The sequence below is a fragment of the Amphiprion ocellaris genome, chromosome 14, assembly GCF_022539595.1.
Source record: "Amphiprion ocellaris isolate individual 3 ecotype Okinawa chromosome 14, ASM2253959v1, whole genome shotgun sequence".
NCBI classification, from domain to species: domain Eukaryota; kingdom Metazoa; phylum Chordata; class Actinopteri; family Pomacentridae; genus Amphiprion; species Amphiprion ocellaris.
Genome location: NC_072779.1, coordinates 2002246 through 2022191, shown reverse-complemented (window position 1 = coordinate 2022191; position 19946 = coordinate 2002246). Strand labels below are relative to the sequence as shown.

Below are 19946 nucleotides of genomic sequence, written 5' to 3'. Positions count from 1 at the left end.
CTGAACATAAAGATAATGTGATGCTTTTGTCGGCAACAACAGACTTTTGCTGTCATTTCATGTACATTTAGTGATGGTAATGTGCTAAACTAGAGAGGGTTTTAAAGGCTGCTGGAGATAAGGTGTGATCATCTGGTGTGAGGCTGTCGGATGGTGCAGGTGTTTTAATTCAGCAGGTAACAGAGCGACAGATGGGGATGATTGACAGCTTGGATAAATGTGCAATAATCTCTCAGGTTTGTGCACATCTGGCGGCCTAATGTGAGGCCTTTCGTTAAACACAAGCACAGAAAAAAAACAAAGATGAAGAAAAAATTGTAATATTGCCAGAAAAAAACCCTTTATCTGCTCATTTTTATTTCTTAATGAAGAAAAATATGGTAATTAAACCCTCTGAACCCAAAACCTGCCAGCAGGTTGTAAGGCTATTCTTTCATAACCTGCAAAAAATTACATATTTTATCAAAACTAGACACTTTAAAAGGAAATAAAGCAGAAAGAATTGTACGGTGCTCTGTGATGGGCAGTTTTATCTGAAAAACTAAGTTTAAAACTGTTACATTAGGTCAAAATAATAATATTCAAAATGCCTAATCTTGCAAAAAAATTACTGTTTGCAGCAATTAGACTTTGCACAAAAAAAAATATCACACAACCAACAGTCAAGTGACAAAAATTCAGAGACTTTTTATTTTTTTTATCATTTGTGCAAACAACAGTGTTTTCAGTGGAAGCTGTAAACCTGATTAAACCCCTCAGTTACTGATGCTTTGTTTTCTTTTGGTCAGCCCAAGTGTGTGAGGATTTGTAATCTCTGTATTTTCTGTCCTTTAACCTTCTGAAACCCAAAACCTGTAAGATGATTTGAAAGGCATGTTAATAAAAAAAATTTAAAAATTGCCAAAATTATAACATTTACCAAAGTTAGAACCTTAAAAACAGAAATTAACTCTGGATTTTTAACTTTCTGAAGGTTTTTGAATCTGTAATGTGCAGTTCCATCAGGAAAATTGAGCAAATATATTCCTTAAATTGATGATATATTGTCAAATGACTATATTCTACATGCTTTGTTTTAAAAATATTAAAAAAAATATTGTTTGCTCTAACCTGATTCACCAAAAAGCTAAACATTCTGCACTCATCTGTGCAACAATGACGGCATTAGTGACAACCATATGTCACGTTGAAAAGTTCAGGGACTTTTCAGCTGCAGTTTGTGTTTGTGGAGATTAATAAGCAACAAGTACGGAAACATAAAATATCTACTGTATGTAAGTGTCTTCCAGTGTTCAGGATAATAAAATAAATTTAGAAAACAAAATACAATTCAGAGAGTTCATGGCTGAACTGGGCTGAACTGCAGGATGTGTAACAATATCAGTAGGAAAATATCTACTTAATGTCATGTTGTGATTTTTGGCTTTATAACTGTGTCACACTGAACAGAGTTCACTCTACTTCTAGTCATGGTTGTTCTGTTTCTCTATAGGACTTTATCTGCAGTGGAAAATGAGCCAGCAGTGATTAAAACGTGACAAGAGCAAATGCATGTGAAACCTTAATGCACAAGGACATAGTCAAGTATTTTTATAAAGTAATTTCTCAGTTATTGAAATAAAGATGGAGCACAGTTTTTGTGAATGACTGTGTGGCTTCAGCTTGACGTCTGGATCTCTGTATATTATAGGTTAGGGTTCTCTGTATATTGTAGGGTTCTCTGTATATTGTAGGGTTCTCTGTGTATCGTAGGGTTAGGGTTCTCTGTATATTGACTTTATGACAGTTCTTATGGGTCATTTTCAGGTTGTGCTTCTGGACACATTTGGATCCTAAAGCGTCACTCTAAATATACCAAATAAAGTACAGCCACCTGTTGGCTTGATTACAAACCTGAAGCCCATGCAGCTGTTGGCTGATTAAAAGCTTCACATCTCTGTCACCAGTGAGTAGAAAAATGACACTTTACCGTCTATTTCAAGCCTCCCCTGTTTATTTCATCATGAAGAGCCAGACGGAACCTTAGAGGTTCACTTACCTTTCAGCAGGAGGTGAGTTATGAGAGGAGAAAGAAGTTTTTTCTGAGGAGGGGACCCCTGTTTGTCACCTGTCACACTCAGTCGTGAGTCTGAAACTAATTAATGCAGCATATGTGCCTCATTTGAAAAGAGCCCCAACGGCAGGTTCAAGACACCGAGTACAGCTTTAATACCAACACATCCATCTATGAGACCACATGTAAAATACCAACATGTTTATCTATGAGACCCCACATGTAGAATTGCCTGAGGTCATTTGGTCTCTTAGAAGTCTTTATCACGGTGCTCCTTTACTAGCAGAATAAACCATAAAGCTCTAAAGTTGTTCTCACTGCAGTATTGAAAAGTATAAGAACTGCAACTAGGTAGTACAGCTAGTCTATAATACTTGATGCGTGTGTTATCTTGGGAGGTGGTATTGACTATCAGTAGATGCTAATTATTAAAGGACTGGAGTGGAAGCATGAAAAAGGTTAGGATTGGAATCACGAGTTAACCCTCCTGTTGTCCTCATTTACAGGCACCAAAAAACATTGTTTCCTTGTCTGAAAAAAATCCAAAAAATCAGCAAAAAAATTCCCCAAATTTCAGAAAATTTGCAAAACATTCAGGAAGAAAATTCCAATAATTCCTTAAAAGTTTTATTTTAAAAAAATTCCCCAAATTTGGCAAGAAAATTCTTGTAAATATTTTCAAAAATGAGTAAAAATCTTCCAAAAAAATCCTAAAAATATCTGAAGTGATTCCATATATATCAGGAAAACTTCTAATATTTTCTTTAAGAACATTCACATAAAAAAAATCAACCAAAATCCAGCGAAAGTTGCTGGATTTTGGTTGATTTTTTTGTGTGTTCTTAAGAAACATTTTTAACATTTCTTTTTTTCCACCAAAACATGTTCAAAGATTCCCCAAAACTGTTGAAAATGTGGACATCAGAAGTTTCACTGTGAAAATACATATAAATTTTTTCCACATTTTCAAACTTTAAAATGGGTCAATTTTGACCTGCAGGACGACACGAGGGTTAAAATGCTTTTATTATTTTTTTTAAAGTTGAATTTCTTTGATAGTTTATTTAACTTTACCAGAAAAACTGCAATCAACATACGGACAGGTGTTACCACTACTGTAAAAAAATGACTCTACATGCTTTGCTTCCATATGTGTCTCCTATCTGTACTTCAGTCCAGTCCAGCCACGAAGTTCTTGAATCTTTACCACATGATTTTTGATTACAGCTGAGTCACTTATAGCTCCATGATTGTGCTGAGAATTGCAGAATTTTATGATTTTTTTAACAGAATCCGGTAACTTCAAACAGTTTATTTTTGGCATTTTTTAAAATGGGTCATAGAATTAAATGATTTTGATAAAATGTCACGATTTGAAGCTTTGATTTTGTTAATCCTTCTGATAGAACTGAATATCAGACATGAGCAGTTCAAGGACTGTTGGACAGTAAAAATTCTTGTGATTCTTTTTGTTTTTATAGTTTCTGATTGATAAATGGTGTCATTCTCATTTTGATTTTTAAAAGATAACATGCCTTTGAAACCCTGGATTTTGTCATGTGACTCTGGGTTGCAACGGATTCAGTCGTGGTCTGACTGTTGTTTTGATCATAGTTTGGATAAAGATGGACCATAATGCTGAAGAGACACACCTGAGACCTTCTTACGGCACATTTCTTTACATTTTGGTACAATAGAATCAAGAAAATTCACACTGAAAGACAACTGGGTTTTTACAGGATCTCTAAGCTCAAGTGATTTTAGAGACTTTTGTTCTTTATCATTTTAAGGACTAAATTGCACTGATTCCTGCAGTATATTCTAAGGAATTTCTCTGTAGAGAATTTATTAAAAGCGCCCCATCAGAGTCACACTGTCTAAGTCTTTTGCATGCACAAAATCATCAAAGTAATTCTGTGGCGGTCAGAAAAAGCTGCTTCTGTGTCCTTTCACCCAGCAGTATGTCAGGCAGTCAGTGATGTTGGCAGTGCCATCTGTCCCTTTGATAGCCAGTCAACCCTGGATCACCTGTGAGCTGCTGTCGGAGGTTTGCAAGGACTCAAATCAAAAAGGATTGCATTTGGGATTCTGCCAGATTTTCCTTCTCGACTCTCCCAATCATTCCTCAGATTGGAACCAACTGAACAAGCACAATAGACCAAACACACAACAAACCCAACCTTCTTCTACAACATACGTTCCAAAGTTGACTGCATTCATCAAAGTCTGACAGCACAATCACTGCATCTGTAACACATCAGTACATGATTAATCTGGCACACTGCGTCCTCCTCATTTAACGATACCCGCTGTCTTTAATGTCCAAATATGACAGCTCAGTCCTCGGATTACAGAGGAAAGTTCTCTGCTCTGTTGTCTGCAAAGTGGCCATTATAGCAGCGTATTCCTCTCCACTATTAGATCTCTGAGAGCAGCTCAATTATCCCTCTACTTCCACACGCTTGCTGACAGCCCTGTTGGCAGGTGTGTCCTTTCCAGACGTGCTCACCTCTCTGGATGGGAAATTAGTCAGAGCACCTAGCCATCAGCTAAAGCAACTGACATCTTCCACCAGCATGCCCTTTCATTAAGAGTGAGGAGATGGAGGCGAGATGAGGAGAACGAATGCCGCTTGAACATCCAGCGTCCAAAACGCTGCCTCTGTAGAAACAAACTACCCGCATGGAGTTTAAGCACCTCATGCAGGTTAGGAGATGAGAGAAAATCCTCCACAAAGCAAAACACTGATTATGTGGTGTTTAAAGGCACTGTTCTGTCAGAGAGATTCAAAGTCTTTCTCTCCAGCTCATTTCATGGTAAAAGTGGTCAGAAAGAGGATGAATGCACCTTTAGAAATACTGAGTCAAAACTCACCATCTGTAAATTAGTGTCTAAGAATCTTTAGAGACTTCATTATGTCCTGAAAACCTTAATCAATAGAGTCAACAGTTGTAGCTACAAACCTGATAAAACCGTGTTGTTGATGTTCGTTAAGGAGTTCTAAAAACTTTAAATTAAGTGACACTTTGTAAATAACTTGCATGCTTTGTCCTTTAACCATCCAAACCCCAGAACAGGTTTGAAAAGTAAGTTATTGTCAAAAAAATCACCAAAATTACACCATTTTTCAGAGTGAGAAGCAGCAAAAAAATAGAAAAAAATCATCAGTTTTGATCCTTTCTCCAATCATTAAAGTACTCCTCTGTGATATGTGGTTCCATCTGGAAAATTCATCAAATCTAAGCTTAAAATCACAATATTTCATCAAAATCAATAAAAATGAAATCAGCATTACTTTAACTGTGCTGTTCTCTTGTAAAAACATTTCTTTCTATGGCTCCACTGATGCGTCCAGAGCTTCTCCCACTGAACAGACAATACGTCTGCAGTGGAGTTTATCCACATGCAGAATAAAATCAGTCATTATCGCTGAGTTTCTCCAGTTTCTGGGTCGGAGCTGAAGCTTAACTTATGAGAACAAAACGTTTCAACACTTGTCCAGTCCACTGCAGCTCTTCTCAGAGCCTCTTCTTCTGTTTAATTTGTTCCCTTCTGCCCTCCACGCCTCTTCCCTTACCTCGCCTATTTTACAGGAAAATGGACAATCTCAGGAAGAGCCTTCAAGCTCAATAGTGTCTCGGCTTCCTCTCTCTTTTAGTCACAAAAAGCGGGGCATCGCCATGGAAACAACATTTGAGAGGATCTATGGAGGCAGGCGGTCAGCGCTGACTCGGAGTCACACACTGGAAATACACACATGAATTAGCTTTTTTAAACTTTGGCAGCTCGTTCTAGTGTTACACGGCTCTTGAATGGGGCGATAAATGCGATTCACTCTGAATTGATTTAGCCGCTCACTAATAAAAGTTGTCTTAAATCTGAGTTGCAACATCACCATTGATGAGGGTCCAACCTGGAAGCTGAGACGATGTTGTGATTGGTACAGGTGAGACATGAGGGCCAGGACGAATAAATGATCGATGGAAGCCAAAACACATTTAATACTATGAGGGAGGACTTTAAAAGCACCAGGGAAACAGCAGTTAGACTGTTCAAAACACCCTATCAGGAATGTGTTCTTACACATGGTTGTACTGTATTGCAAAGGTTTTTGCTTTGGGGGACTTAGTCTCAGCAAAACCACATCTTAGACTTACTAGACTATGACACTGTAGGGCCTGAATCTTAAGTACGTACTGTGTAGCATCACCTTTAACTGCCTCACACATGCACTGAATGAACAGAAATCACAGAACGCCTCATTTTGCTGCAACTTTCAAAAAATTTTGTAGCTGGTTTGGTTCTTTTTTTGCTCTATATGCAGATTCAAAGTGAGAAAATTCCTCCAGTTGCTCCGAAGTCAGACATTTATTACCTGTGTACATGCTAACACAGAAAGACGTCGCCTGGTATAAAGGCGTGGCTAATTTGAAATAAACTATTTCACTGATCAGCATGTGAATACAGGTTTTACTGTTCATCCAGGGGTATAAGCATTCTTTAAACTTTCTGAAAATTGATGGAGTTCAGCTAGAACTAACATCAATAATGTGTTATTTTATAGTATTTTATAGAAAGTGCTTTACAGTTTGCCGCTTATTCATCCATTCACACACACAAACCAGATATCCAGCACATAAAATCACCTTTTCCTTGTTTTAAAACCTTTTACAGACCATACAGAGAGCTGCATATTCAACTACACCCAACAGTCTCCTGGATTCTCCATGTTTTTGCTTAAGGTTTGGAGTGTAGTTGATCATAGAAATAGTTTATTAAAGGATTATATTAAAGGAATACTGCAGGCAGCAGTGTGACCGTCTCCATGTTGCTTCTTGTCACTGATGACTGATAGTCTGGGTACTGAGATGTGTGACTGATGTGGGCTACTTCATAGTTCAGTAATGTGGATTATTGACATGCAGGGTGAAAGAGGACCTGCAGCCTCTGGTGCTTCCATCTGTGTGTTTTTAAGTGAGAGACAGAGTGAGGGGAAGATAAGGTTACTGTAACTTATTTATAACTCAGTCTGAACGCTGCGTTGTCACTTTCTGACCTGACCTGAACCCCTGATTCTTCCTATTAAGCTTATTAACCTGTCGGTCTGTTGGGTCAGCGCCATCTGCACACCACCAACCACCAGTTTTCCACAATAAACCCTGCTGTCTCTTTGCCTCCATCCTCTGAATCTTGTCTTCCATTTGATGGTGGATTCTGCTTGACATAAGTGCGGCCGACCATCAAACTGAAATGACCCAACATTTATATCGTGGTCCATCATTGAGATCCGCTGCTGCATTTAGATGTTTCTTTCCCAGAAAGTCAACCTCATAAAGGAAACAAACAGCAGATGAACATGCAGGTCAGCTGGACAGTATATGGTACAGTGACCCAGGCTTTAATGAGGATGTGATATAGGTATGTTAAGTTCTTCTGGAACCCTTGGACCCGCTAAGTTCTGCAATGGCCTTCCGGTATCTCTAGGGATTCCTCTTTTTCCAAATGAATCCCATGTTTTGAGGGGGTTTTGAGTGACATTTTTGAAAAACTCTTAATGGTCATTTGGTTTCACCTACATGTATGAAGTTTTGTCGGCACACGCACCATATCCAGATGTGTGAAAAATCCTCCCGGAGTGATTTTTTAAGACCCATAAGAAGTCCACCAATATGAATTTACTTTGCCATTCTGGTGCAGCTTTTTCCATCCCTCCAGGAGAATTAATCACAGCAACTTCAGATTTGATGGATGTCACATTCAGACCTTTGCAAATGAATGTTCATAAAAATTGTGATTATCTGTTGCCATAGCGATGCAGTGGATTCTGAGGCTCTGCCATGAGCACATTGACATGTCAATAATGGGTCATAGCACCACCTACTGGCAACAGAAAGTTACAGCTGCTGTCTTTTTCTATCATGTCCTCGCAGGTTAACCAGATCCTCTTTTAATTTGGTCTGGCAAGCCTTGACATCTTCTTGATGATATAATGTGAAACTTGTGAGTTTTCGTTGAAGACTGTTGTCGTAGCAACGCAGTAAATTTTGATGTTTCTACATGAAAAGAGAAACGGTCGTAATGCGACTCCACATTGTCAGATCTTGCCCAGATTGATCTTGCATGACTGAAGGATGAGAATTTAAGTATCTCTGGATCTTGTTTCCTTGGAGTGTGACATGGAAAGACCAACTGGTGAAGCGTCAATAGTAATGGTTGGTGTATTGAATCGATGCAGCGAAGAAGGAACTGAGCTGGAATCGATTTACCAGCTGATCTACGTTCCAACCCTCAGCTGTGGTCGTGAGTTCTCGCTGGCAACCAAAAGAAAGAAGTACAAGTAGCCAAAATGAGTTTCCTCCGTTGGGTGGCTCAGCCTTAGGGATTAGAGAGTCGCTCCACCTTCACTTCTAAAGAACCTGGGGTGGTCCAACATCTGATTAGGATCCCTCCTGGGTGCATTCCTTTGTAGGTTTTCCAGACAACTGGGAGGAGACCTGGACTAGAATCAAGTCTCCCTGGAGGGATTACATACCTCATGTGACCTGGAAATACCTTGGGATCCCTCAGGAGTAACTGGAAAGAGTTATCTGAGAGAAGGACACGTGGAATTACCTGGTAGCCACTGAGAACCAGAAAGGGATGTATGTCTGGATGCAGAGTCAAGAAATGCTTGAAAATGCCAGAAATATGCATCAGAAGTGGTGGGAAATTAAATGTTTATTGGTTCTGGGCACAGGTGTGGCATAACAGATTAATAGTTTCCTACAAGACTTCAACAAAGCAGCCTTTGCACTATCTTTGACCTACATGTAGGAAACCTGGTGGTCACATCAGAAAATTAACCAACAATGGGAATATTGTAACAGCACAAATTACACTGAATACTGGATCTGACTGGAACTTTCTTCACTCCAGCCTACCTACTATATCTCTCTGGGTGCAGTGATGTTATTATCAATGCCACTCACTGAGTCATCAGTGTCAATATTCATTGAATCAAGGTTTCAAGTCATTACAAAGTGATTCACTGTTTACCGTCTGTATTGAGGATTCTAGCTGGACACCCACAACTGGCTGGCTAATGGACCTCTCATCTAGACATGTAGGTGTGTGCAGATCAGACTTTATTGACAACTGTGACTCTGCCGCTTGTTTTACACCTGCTGCAGTGAAACAACTTGATTTATTACTAGAATGGCAGTAAAATCCTGAAAATAAAGCATTTTACGCAACATTTGAACACTGGTGATTCTTTAAATTTAAATTGGTCAAAGCTCCAACGGTGCTGAATTTAAATGTTAGAGGGAGAGCAAACGAGGATTTAATGCATGATTTTACAAAGAGAGAACAAGAGTGGGTGTCCACCTTTGGACTAACACGAACAAGACAAACACTTGGATTTAAATGCTGACCTTGATTATATAACGTTTTCTCATCCTCACAGTAAGACCATTCCCTCCATAAAAAGAAAATTATGGTTTTACATTCTAGGGAAAAGAAATGTGTTTTAACCTTGGAGGAAAAATGAGCAAGGTTAACTGGATGTAGAGGATTGTATTTGTCTTTTGTGAGCTGTATTTAAGGTTCTGTGTCTTTAAACATGTCTGAAAGCTCCATTGTGTGGCTGAGAAAGAAAAAACTACATTTCATAGTTTTTCAGCTGCAGTTGCTTGATATTTCAGCTGAAAAACTGATTTTATACCAGTGTAAGTCAGAATAACTTATGAAAAGAGTTAATTATGTTGAAATATTCCATACAACACCTGAACCCATGGCTAACCTTCAATCAGCATGAATGCATGCTAATCAATCTCCATCAATCCACTGAAAATCCCTTCATCTGGTTTCAGCCCATGTTCTTCTGCTCTTTTCAAATATTTTTTATGAGAAACACAGTTTTTTCTTCTTCTTTCTGTTGGAACAAATCAAACTGATGTATGGTAAAATGCAGTTATTAGTGTCAGCTGGCGTTTAGATTGGCAGCGAGTCACTTAAACAGGCAGGATAGACTGAGACCTGCTGCTTTTACATTTACTCCATAAAACAGAAGATGTGAACAAGTGAAACCGGTGACAGGCTGTAACAAGCTTTTTACCATTTTTACATTAATAATTTGCATAAAGCTGAACCCAGGGGACAACAGGAATAAGTTCTTGTCTTTAATATGTATATTTTAAGCTGATATAGTGAACTTGTTAGCAAATGGTTCCTTTATTTACACATCTAGCAGCTACAGAGCAACAATATTCTTCATTTGGAGTCATGTTTCTGCTAATCTGGTGAATTTAATATTCACTCTCTTTTTGCTCTATTTTGCAGAGAAATGCTGAATCCACTATATTCACCAGCTACATGCTAGCTGCTAACTGTGTGTGTTTTCTTTTTTTAGCAGTGACACCTACATTTTCAACTCTTTTGATACCATCACAATATCTTTTCATACACTGTAATACTGTAAAATGATCATTTATAGCTGCTGCTGCAGTGATGATGCGTTTAAAGTTCCTGGGAGATACAGAAGTGATGAGCAACAGTTCAGCAAAGCATCAAAAGCTCTTTTGGTTTAAGTCGATCTGAGCTGTTCAGAATGGTTCATCTCTGGATTAGATTCAACGCCACCAAGGTACAAAAGGACACGACGAGGTAAGAACTAATTTAATATGATAGGAAGTTCTCTGCATGCTGGACTGCAGCAGCAAAACAAAAAGATGAACAGCTATATTGAATATATATATATATATATATACATATTCATAACTTCCACCATTTCTAAGTCTTAGTTGAATCTAGAAGTGGTTAGAAGAATACATACGTTCCACTTTACACCATCTGATTGGTTTATTTTAAATCTTCAGTGGGACTGAACTGAAGCAGATTGAAGGGATTTTATGCTCAAATCATTTAGTTTCTTCTTAAATGACTCTTAAAGCTGTCCACAGTCTGGTTCTCTACATGTTTACTGCATTTCATCCACAGTTTCTAGTAAAACTAGCAGTAAACATAAACATCTTATTCATGATGCATCACTCAGTTAATTACTAACATTTAAAAAATGATTATGAGCCCAGATAAAACATCTGGGGCAACCGCTCAAAAACTCGTAAATGTTAAAAACACATCTTGCAAAAAGGAGAACAAAGCATCTGTGTCTCTCTGATATAAGTTGTAGTTATAATTTCATTTATGGGAATCAGAGAGAGAAAGTCAACACCATGTCAGGAGCTCTTCAGCTGCTCGTATCTAACCAGGACGTCTGGTTCATGAATAAATTACATCATATTACTAAAACATGTCCAGGTGAAGGTACCAACGAACCATTATATACTTCGACGTATATCATTTTCCTCTTCAACGTTTTCATTTATGCCTCCATATATCAAATCACATCATCTACTGTTTTACAAATGAAATTTGTAACTGAGGTCTGGAGGTGAAGTTAGATGGAGGATTGAGTTCTTCAGTGTGAAGCAGGCAGTCAGAAGACATGTTTCAAACTGAAACTATTAATAATAATAATAATAATAATAATAATAATAATAATAATAATAATAATAATAATAATAATAATAATAATAATAATAATAATAATAACAATAATAATCATCATCATCATCATCATCATCATCATCAAATGATTATGGTATTTTTAAGCTCTTCTCTTGCTCATTTTAAGGGCTATCTATAGATTCTGTATCTTTTTCTGTTTGTTTTTATCAGTCTAGGTGATCCAGATTTCTCTTTTTTTTATTTGATAATACTTTCATTTTTTTATATTAGTCTTTATATCAAGGAAAAAATATGTTACTATTAAATTGTTATGTTTTAACATGTTTCCCCATAAAGTCCTTGCGGAAGAGATTAATTTTCAGAATTTTGCATGTGGACGTTGGAATCAGAACCATGAAAGCTGAATAATGTTTGACTTAAATTAGGGGGAATGTGTGCGTACTGCCTCATGCATATAACTGTCATTATTTTATTCCCTGAAGTATTAACGGACAGTAACCTACATGTGGAGGCTAGAAATCAGGCAAATATTTATTCATTCTAATTAGTAAAGATTTTACAGAAGTCTGATTTGTCTTCATAAAATCCTCTCATCATTATGCACGGATAGAACCAGCATAATGTCCAGTTCTGCTTCTCCTGGTTAGATCATATTAACATATCAGTGCTTAGATAAGTTCATATCTATGCAATGACTGTATTTCATGGACATTAACATATCTAGGATGTTAACATAACTCTGCAATGATGAGTTCATAAGTAATGGATGAAGACGACATGCAGCTGATTACATCTCATGTAAATTCAAAATGATCTTTCTTACAGAGTTTCTGTTGCAGAGAAAAGCAACTCCAGTCATTAGAAAGGCCCAATCATGCAGTTTCATCTAATATTCGCTAAACATAGCTGCTATAAACGGTTAGAGAGAAATCCAAATGAGAACAAAGGATGTGGGTTTAGATGCAAAGTGCCTCCGTTGTTACATAACTGAAATATTAATATCATACAAATATCTACACATCTCACCTTTTTATCAGATTATTATCACCTGTGTTTTGGGGTATATCCTGAAGCAATTTAAATGCATGGAAAGAGGAAAATAATTCACCTCAGACTGTTCAATAAGGTCCAATCTTCTGACCGTCTCATGGAAAGAAACACAAAGAAGCAAAGGAAAGGAAATCTTCTATTTAAGACAGGTGAGTCTAAATTACCAACGAAGCAATGCTGGAATCTTTGTGTGTCTGCTGCTTCCTGCTAATTTCATTAGTGTGTTTCTCTTGTTGACCTGTGTGAAACTTTAAGTGATTCATCGGCCCAAATAAAATTCTGCGACTAAATGAGAACAAACAGGAGCCTATTAGTGTCCCACGGCCCATTTCTGCTCTGCAGCGCTAATTTTGTCATCATGAGAAGCGAGTGAAGTCAGATTCAAATTTCTGATGGGACAACATGAGTGCTAAAAATGGAAAGCTCGCCACGGCGCGCTCATGAATTATGAGACTGCAGCCCCCCAAAAATAATGAAAAAAGGGATGCAAATTAGGCTAAATCTGAAACTGATGTGTATCATCTTCATTCAAATAAATGAAAACAAGCAAATGAGGTCTATTTTTGCCTCCACACTAAATCGTTTCAGGCTGCTGATATAATCAGAGTGGGTTCTATTCCTCTGTGGACCTTCAGGGAAACGCTGGAACTGGTTAGTTAGTGGAAACCAGTCTGCAAGTGCAGTAGCAGGAAGAAGAATTAGACACGCACTGCAAAAACTCAAAATCTTACCAAGTCTATTTGTCTTATTTTTAGTCAAAATGTCTCATCCCACTTGATTTAAGATAAATTCACTTAACAAGAGACATTTCAGCAGATGGAGGGACTTGTTTTAAGACAATTCATCTTAAATATCTTGTTAAGTCAAACAATCTTGAAATTATCTTGTTTTGAGTTGAATTTTACAAGAAAACTCAAAATAAGTTTAACCCTCGTGTCGTCCTGCAGGTCAAACTGACCCGTTTTAAAGTTTGAAAATGTGGGGAAAAAAAAAAAAAAATTCACAGTGAAATTTCTGATGTCCACATTTTCAACATTTTTGGGAAATCTTAAAAAAAGAAATGTTAAAAATGTTTACATTTTTAACATTCACATAAAAATCAACCAAAATCCAGCAAATTTTGCTGGATTTTGGTTGATTTTTATGTGAATGTTCTTAAAGAAAATATTAGAAGTTTTACTGATGTATATGGAATCACTTTACATATTTTTAGGATTTTTTGGAAGATTTTTACTCATTTTTTGAAAGTATTTACAAGAATTTTCTTGCCAAATTTGGGAGATTTTTTTAAAATAAAACTTTTAAGGAAAAGTTTTAAGGAATTATTGGAATTTTCTTCCTGAAGTTTTGGCAAATTTTCAGAAATTTGGGGGATTTTTTTTGCTGATTTTTTGAATTTTTTTCAGACAAGGAAACAATATTTTTGGTGCCTGTAAATGAGGACAACAGGAGGGTTAATTCATATCAAATTAGGAGGTTACATGAAAGCGAAAATCTATTTTTGAGTGAAAAACTGCTTTTTTATTTTAGCATATCTGGCTTATTTTAAGACTCTAAATATCATATCTGATTTCAAGAAATCTTACCAAGCCATTTTTCACTTGTTCTATTGGCAGATTTATTCACTTATTTCAAGGTAAAAGTTCCTAGAAATAAGTTTTTTTTCTTGTTTTGAGAGGGGCATTTTTTCCAGTGTGTTTAGGGTTTCTATGCTATAAATGGCTCAGTAAATGCAACAAAAATAAAATGTAAATTGATCAAAAGGCCGATCAGTGTGATCAATAAACAGTCGATGACATTTCCAGGTCTGGCATCGCTTTGTAACAGTAAAAGAAGGCATGCTGCAGAGACAAATATACATAAAGAGGAAAGTAGAGATACCAACCATGAGCTGCAGGTTCAGTGCTGGGCGCAGTGTCTGAGCACACAAGGAGAGGACATGGCGGTTGTGGAGGGAGGTGGAACAGGAGGAGGAACAGCATGCAAATAAAGAAGAAATGGGGGAGGGAGGGAGCGGGGTAGGGGGGAGAAAACAAATGACACCCATAAGCAAGCATTCAGAAGACCAGAACATGACAAAAGACATAAGACTTAAGGGAAATCAAAGGGAACCAAAGGCAGTGCAGAGATAAACATAGGCTGGCATACACCACAGCGACGCACAAAAACACTTTCCTCTGCACACACTGGACTCCACTCAGAGGGGAGTGTGGCTACTGCTGCAGGAGATACGGAACAGACTATTATCATGTGCTGTCGGCGGCTTTGGTGTGAGGAAATGACAGACTATCAAGAGGAAATGATTGTGCAGCCGTCCTAATCTAACAGTTTAAGACCTGAGAAACAGTCGAGCAACTATTTACTGAGGGGATGTTTGGTGTGGCGTCTGTATGGATGAGATATTCACCAGCACCATTAGCAAGTTTTTAACTCAAAGCTTTTCCACTTTTAAATCTAAATGCAGCATCTCCTGAGGGTGCCGACCTTCCATTTTAGCCCACAGCCAGTAACCCCTGACGTCCTCCTCTGCAGCTGCCGGAGACAATCTGCTGTAAAATCCTCCTGCTGTGTTGATGTCAAACAGAAGATGTGAGTTTCACAAAAAACTGACATGATTGTCAGATCGCCTTTTTCTAACAATGTTACTAAAATCGTCAGCCGCAGTTGCCGCTTGATTCTCGCCGCCTTTCAGACGCTGTTAGATGAACTGAGACGCACTTTCCACTCTGTCGGCAGCATAAAACTCACATCTGTTCTGTTGTACAGCATCTGCAGCTCTGACAGGAACACAGCTGGTCAACAGGAAGGTCGAGACAACAACTGTTTTTACCGAGAACGTTCCGCAAAGTTTGTGGTTGTTATTTACACGCTGGATTTGAATATAAGATTATCCAGGGCATGAAGCTATAGACTGGAAGATCCTGTTTCTATTGGCAATATGTTAACATGATGGGCTGCACCAGTGGTTAGCACCGTCGCCACACAGCTAGAAGATCCCCGGTTCTCATCCCGGCCTTCCTGGGATCTTTCTGCATGGAGTCTCCATGTTCTCCTGGACATGTGTGGGTTTTCTCCAGGTTCTCCAGCTTCCTCCCACAGTCCAGAAACATGCTGAGGTTAACTGGTGATTCTAAATTGCCCGTAGGTGTGAATGTGAGTGTGATTGTTTGTCTCTATGTGTAGCCCTGTGATAGACTGTTACCTGTCCAGGTGAACCCTGCCTTCACCTTAAGTCAGCTGGGATAGACCCTAGTCCCCTGGTCCCTAATGAGGATTAAGCGGTGTATAGATGATGGATAGATGGATGGCTGGATGTTAACATGATCATAATACTGACAGGAAGTTACTTTAACATCAATGTGTGTAGTTTACGGTCATTTCACACAGTTCATGTTTCATGTTAGCTTCAAAGCAGAGCTGAAAAGTCATAATCTTGCAATGACTGAAGCTTTGTGCTAAAATATCATCTATTGCAACTCCCCATCTGAGACCCACCGACTTGGATTCAGCCTTTATCAGATCAAACCAGTTTTTAAAACACAGAAACTGACAACCAGACCTGATGAAGTTACAGTAAGAGTATGTTAGCATAAAATAACAGAGAAACCTGAGCATAGACTACATTTACTGTCTTTAAATCCGATGACATCTAGAACTCGGTTCAACAACACGGTCTTTAATGATGTCAATTCCCTTGAATGTGCCTTTGAAACTTTTCATGTGAGAGATTTTGTATGACCTACTTTCCTAATATTTGGACTGCAGTTGTCTTGATTAGGTTGGTGGACTGCGTAAACACCAGGGACGCCGGGAATAATTTTAGGACATGTTCCATCTATCCTTGACAGTGTCTAATATGTTGGACTATTTTGCAGACGGATTTGAGTGCTGTTAAGTCCTCTGAGCCCCAATCAGTTTCTGGACATTTCCTTGCTCCTGTCACATTTTTACTAATTTTTCAAAACTCCTGCACTTCTATGAAAACATCATCGGCATGACGACAAGAAGAGAGAACGCATTTCCTGTGCAAAATAACACACTTATAATGCCGTAAATTAAAAAAAGAAATAATGAAAGTTGAATTTAGTTGATAATTTATTGTACAAAACTAGACAGAAAACTAGAAAAAACCTGGAATCCACATTTTCTGAAAGATTACAGGTGCTACTAATACTGGGACAAATGTTGAATGTACATGCTGTAGATATTTTACTACTTCCATTGTCAGATAGTCTCCAGACTTGTCTTTTATCTCGTGAACAGAGCCTGCAGTTCAGCCAAATGTTCCCTGAATTTTTGTTACTTGACTGTTGGTCACAGCTGAATCACTGTGGGTTTCTCATAATTTTTTGCTTTTCACAGAACCTGGTTCATGCAAACTGTTTATTTTTGGCTATTTTCTAGGAGATATATAAAACACAGTGATCTTGATGAAACTTCAGGAGTTCTCCAGAGGAACCTCACAGATGAGTTCTTCAAATAATTCAAGGACTGTTGGAAAGTAGAACATCTGATGATTGGCTGTTTTTACAGAGTTTTTAGGTGTAACAAAAATAAAAGACAACGTGTCTCAGTCTTGTCTGCAGGTCTTGGGGTTTGGAGGGTTAAAGACCTGCAGGACTTCTGCAATTAATAGATCAGTAAAATGATTTTGTTCTGCATCAGTTTAACCTCTCTGGCTTCAGTAAAACTAACAGGAAGTTATTGTACTTTACTGGTTATTAATAATGAGTGATATTTAAGGCTGCACATTAATTGTTCTGATATTCTAGATGAAATAACACGATTCATGACAACTATTGGTATATTTTTTACTGCATGGATGCCCCTGAGAAACAAGGTGTGATTTCAGATTCAAAGATTCTCATTGTGTTGGTTTTGAACAGACAAAGTTTATTTATAATAAAACCAAATCAAATATCACTCTATTCTTCCTAAAAGTGTTTTAATAGATGTTTGTCGGTTATTTTTGTTCAACTGAGGCCAGATTATGAACATTTACAGACTCTAAACTGCAGAGGCAGAGCTGTTGCACATAATTTTACCTTTACTCAAAGCACTTTTCCAAACAGAGACCTAGGCGTATTTTGAACAGAATGATTAAAATTATTTTAATTGCTGCATTTTTAAGTGACTGGCGACATTTTTAAAGTCCATGAGAGTGCAAGTACAGATAAAAACAAAAAAATGAGAGTCTTTATTTTATATATTAGCAGAAAATGGGGACACGACTGATTGGAGTATTTTTATTATAATGGGATTCATTTTTAAATTTTTTGGAAGACCAGCCTAGAAACAATATCTGGGATCTACAGAACAGAGCAGGGCTAGCATAGAGGAGCAGAATGGACTTTTTCTGTCACATCTCCACTCGAGGACAGTTATGCTACTGCTGTTCATTGGCATCCAAACATAAAATGAAGCCAACAGAAAGGCAGCTAACCGCTAACCCTCATTACACTGTGGGTGGCCGCCATGTGGGACCATTCAATATGTCTGCCGCTGAGTGATTGCCTGTTCCTTTCTGAGCAGCTACTCCTCTTCCACTGTCTCTATCTTCGGGTCAACTGAGACATCGGCAGCGTTCTCGATGACATTCAGACACTTGGCTCCATGACTAGTTGCCATGCTTCACACGAGCCCTTTGGTGACTGACTGTGACATGAAATCCAGCTCAACATGCAGAGATAACTGCATGCCAATCATAATTATATTGGCAGAAATGCATTAGGTGGAACCCCGTGGTAGTGGAAATGCCAACAGGCTGCTGGGCGTCCCCGCTGGCTGTTAGATTACTTTTTTGTTAGATCCTCTGACCTGCCTTTTCCACTCGCGCTTTAGTTTGTGATTTCCTACATTTCCTCGAATTCTGCCGTCCCCCACAGAGCTCTGCTGATAGTGAAACCGTTGTCTCTTTCTTTTCAACAATAGATTTCTCTCTGCAAGAACTGCTGAATGTTGGTAAAAAACAAACAAACAAAAAAACAGAAATCCAGGAGGACATTTTTATTGTTTTTTTTTTTTTGGTCCTGAAGTATTAAAGCAACAGAAGCTTTTATATGTTTTAAGATACTGATCACTGGTTTTTCTTTCTCTTTTTTTTTTTTTTTTGTCGAACAGGGAAATCTCACAGTCAAACAACAAAACAGGCTCTGAAATGCAAGATCTATACTGTTTTTGAAATTTCTTTCCAAGGGATGTGAAATATTTTAGCAACTGGAGGAATTTTCTTGATGTTTTATCCATATTTACACTGAATGAGTGCTTATGTTTTATACATATGAATGCTAAAGACTTTGGTGATCCTGTTAGCACCTAGATGATGAAATGTTTTAGTTTTTACTGACATATCTTCATATGTAAAACAAATCATGGAAGGAAATGGCATCAGGTTTGGTGCATATATTCATGTTGCTTTCACAGTCTCTAGCTTTTCATGTTGGACCATCTTAGGGTTAAAATTTTAATTTGTCTAATGGTTTTTCATAAAACACCTGTAGTTTAATGATTATCAGGTGCATGCAGACCATTCTGCAGCACTGACACAGCTCTGTCATGAAAGGTAAATAAGTGAATAACAAAACTATGTTCTTCTCAAAGCATAAATGAGAACATAAATGAGAGTATACATACAGAGTTCTGTATATTCCGTCTTTTGTATGCTATCTGAGACTCAGTAAAATACTCAAACCAAAGACTAAAGCACATATGTTTTGAATTTTGCTCAAACATGTGCACCAATAATTACAGCAGTAACAGTCCAAAAAAAGAAATACCAGATTCATAAACTGTGCTGAATTTACCAATTATCTAAACTCATTTTGAAGAGCCCATATTATGTTCTATTGCAGCTTTAATGTATTATTTTAGTATGCTGACATGCTTTAATGTTCAAAAAAATACTCAGAGTAGTCAGCTATTAACAGAACGAACACAGAAAGTGGAAAGATTCCTGCAGTAGTCCCAAGATTAAACAGTACAGATGGTTTTCATGCATTAGCATTTCCAACATGACTGCATCACAGACATTTTTTTCAGATGTGTCCTGTCAGGGAATGATAAAACACCAGCTGACAAAAGGAAACTCTGCCCTGCCTAACTGTCCCTCTACATTACAGTTTTGATCTAGTTTTGACTGGTGGCCAAATGATGGAAGCTAATGCTTAGCTTAGCCACACTAGCTGAGCAAGATGCTAACACCAAACATATGGGGCTTTTCCTATTGCTGTGGGGACGCTGCCATCAAAAACAAACACACTTAGTGCTCAGTTCCTCAGATGTTAGGAGTGCATGAAGCCTCTTGTGTTCACTCTTGCAGCCAGCAGAACATTTTCCG

At 37.9% G+C, this 19946-nt stretch overlaps 1 protein-coding gene across 5 annotated transcripts in view; it reads right to left on the bottom strand.

Moving 5' to 3' along the window:
* The window catches only part of cadm1a (cell adhesion molecule 1a), a 465526-nt gene that overhangs the window by 24803 nt on the left and 420777 nt on the right, over window positions 1–19946 (bottom strand). For 3 of the 5 annotated variants that reach the window (XM_055016986.1, XM_055016985.1, XM_055016988.1), the window contains one exon: window positions 14496–14528. The exons of the other annotated variants lie outside the window; for them this stretch is intronic. In XM_055016986.1, coding sequence (XP_054872961.1) covers window positions 14496–14528 — 33 coding nt within the window. The remainder of the gene's footprint in view (window positions 1–14495; window positions 14529–19946) is intronic. 5 annotated transcript variants of the gene reach the window in all.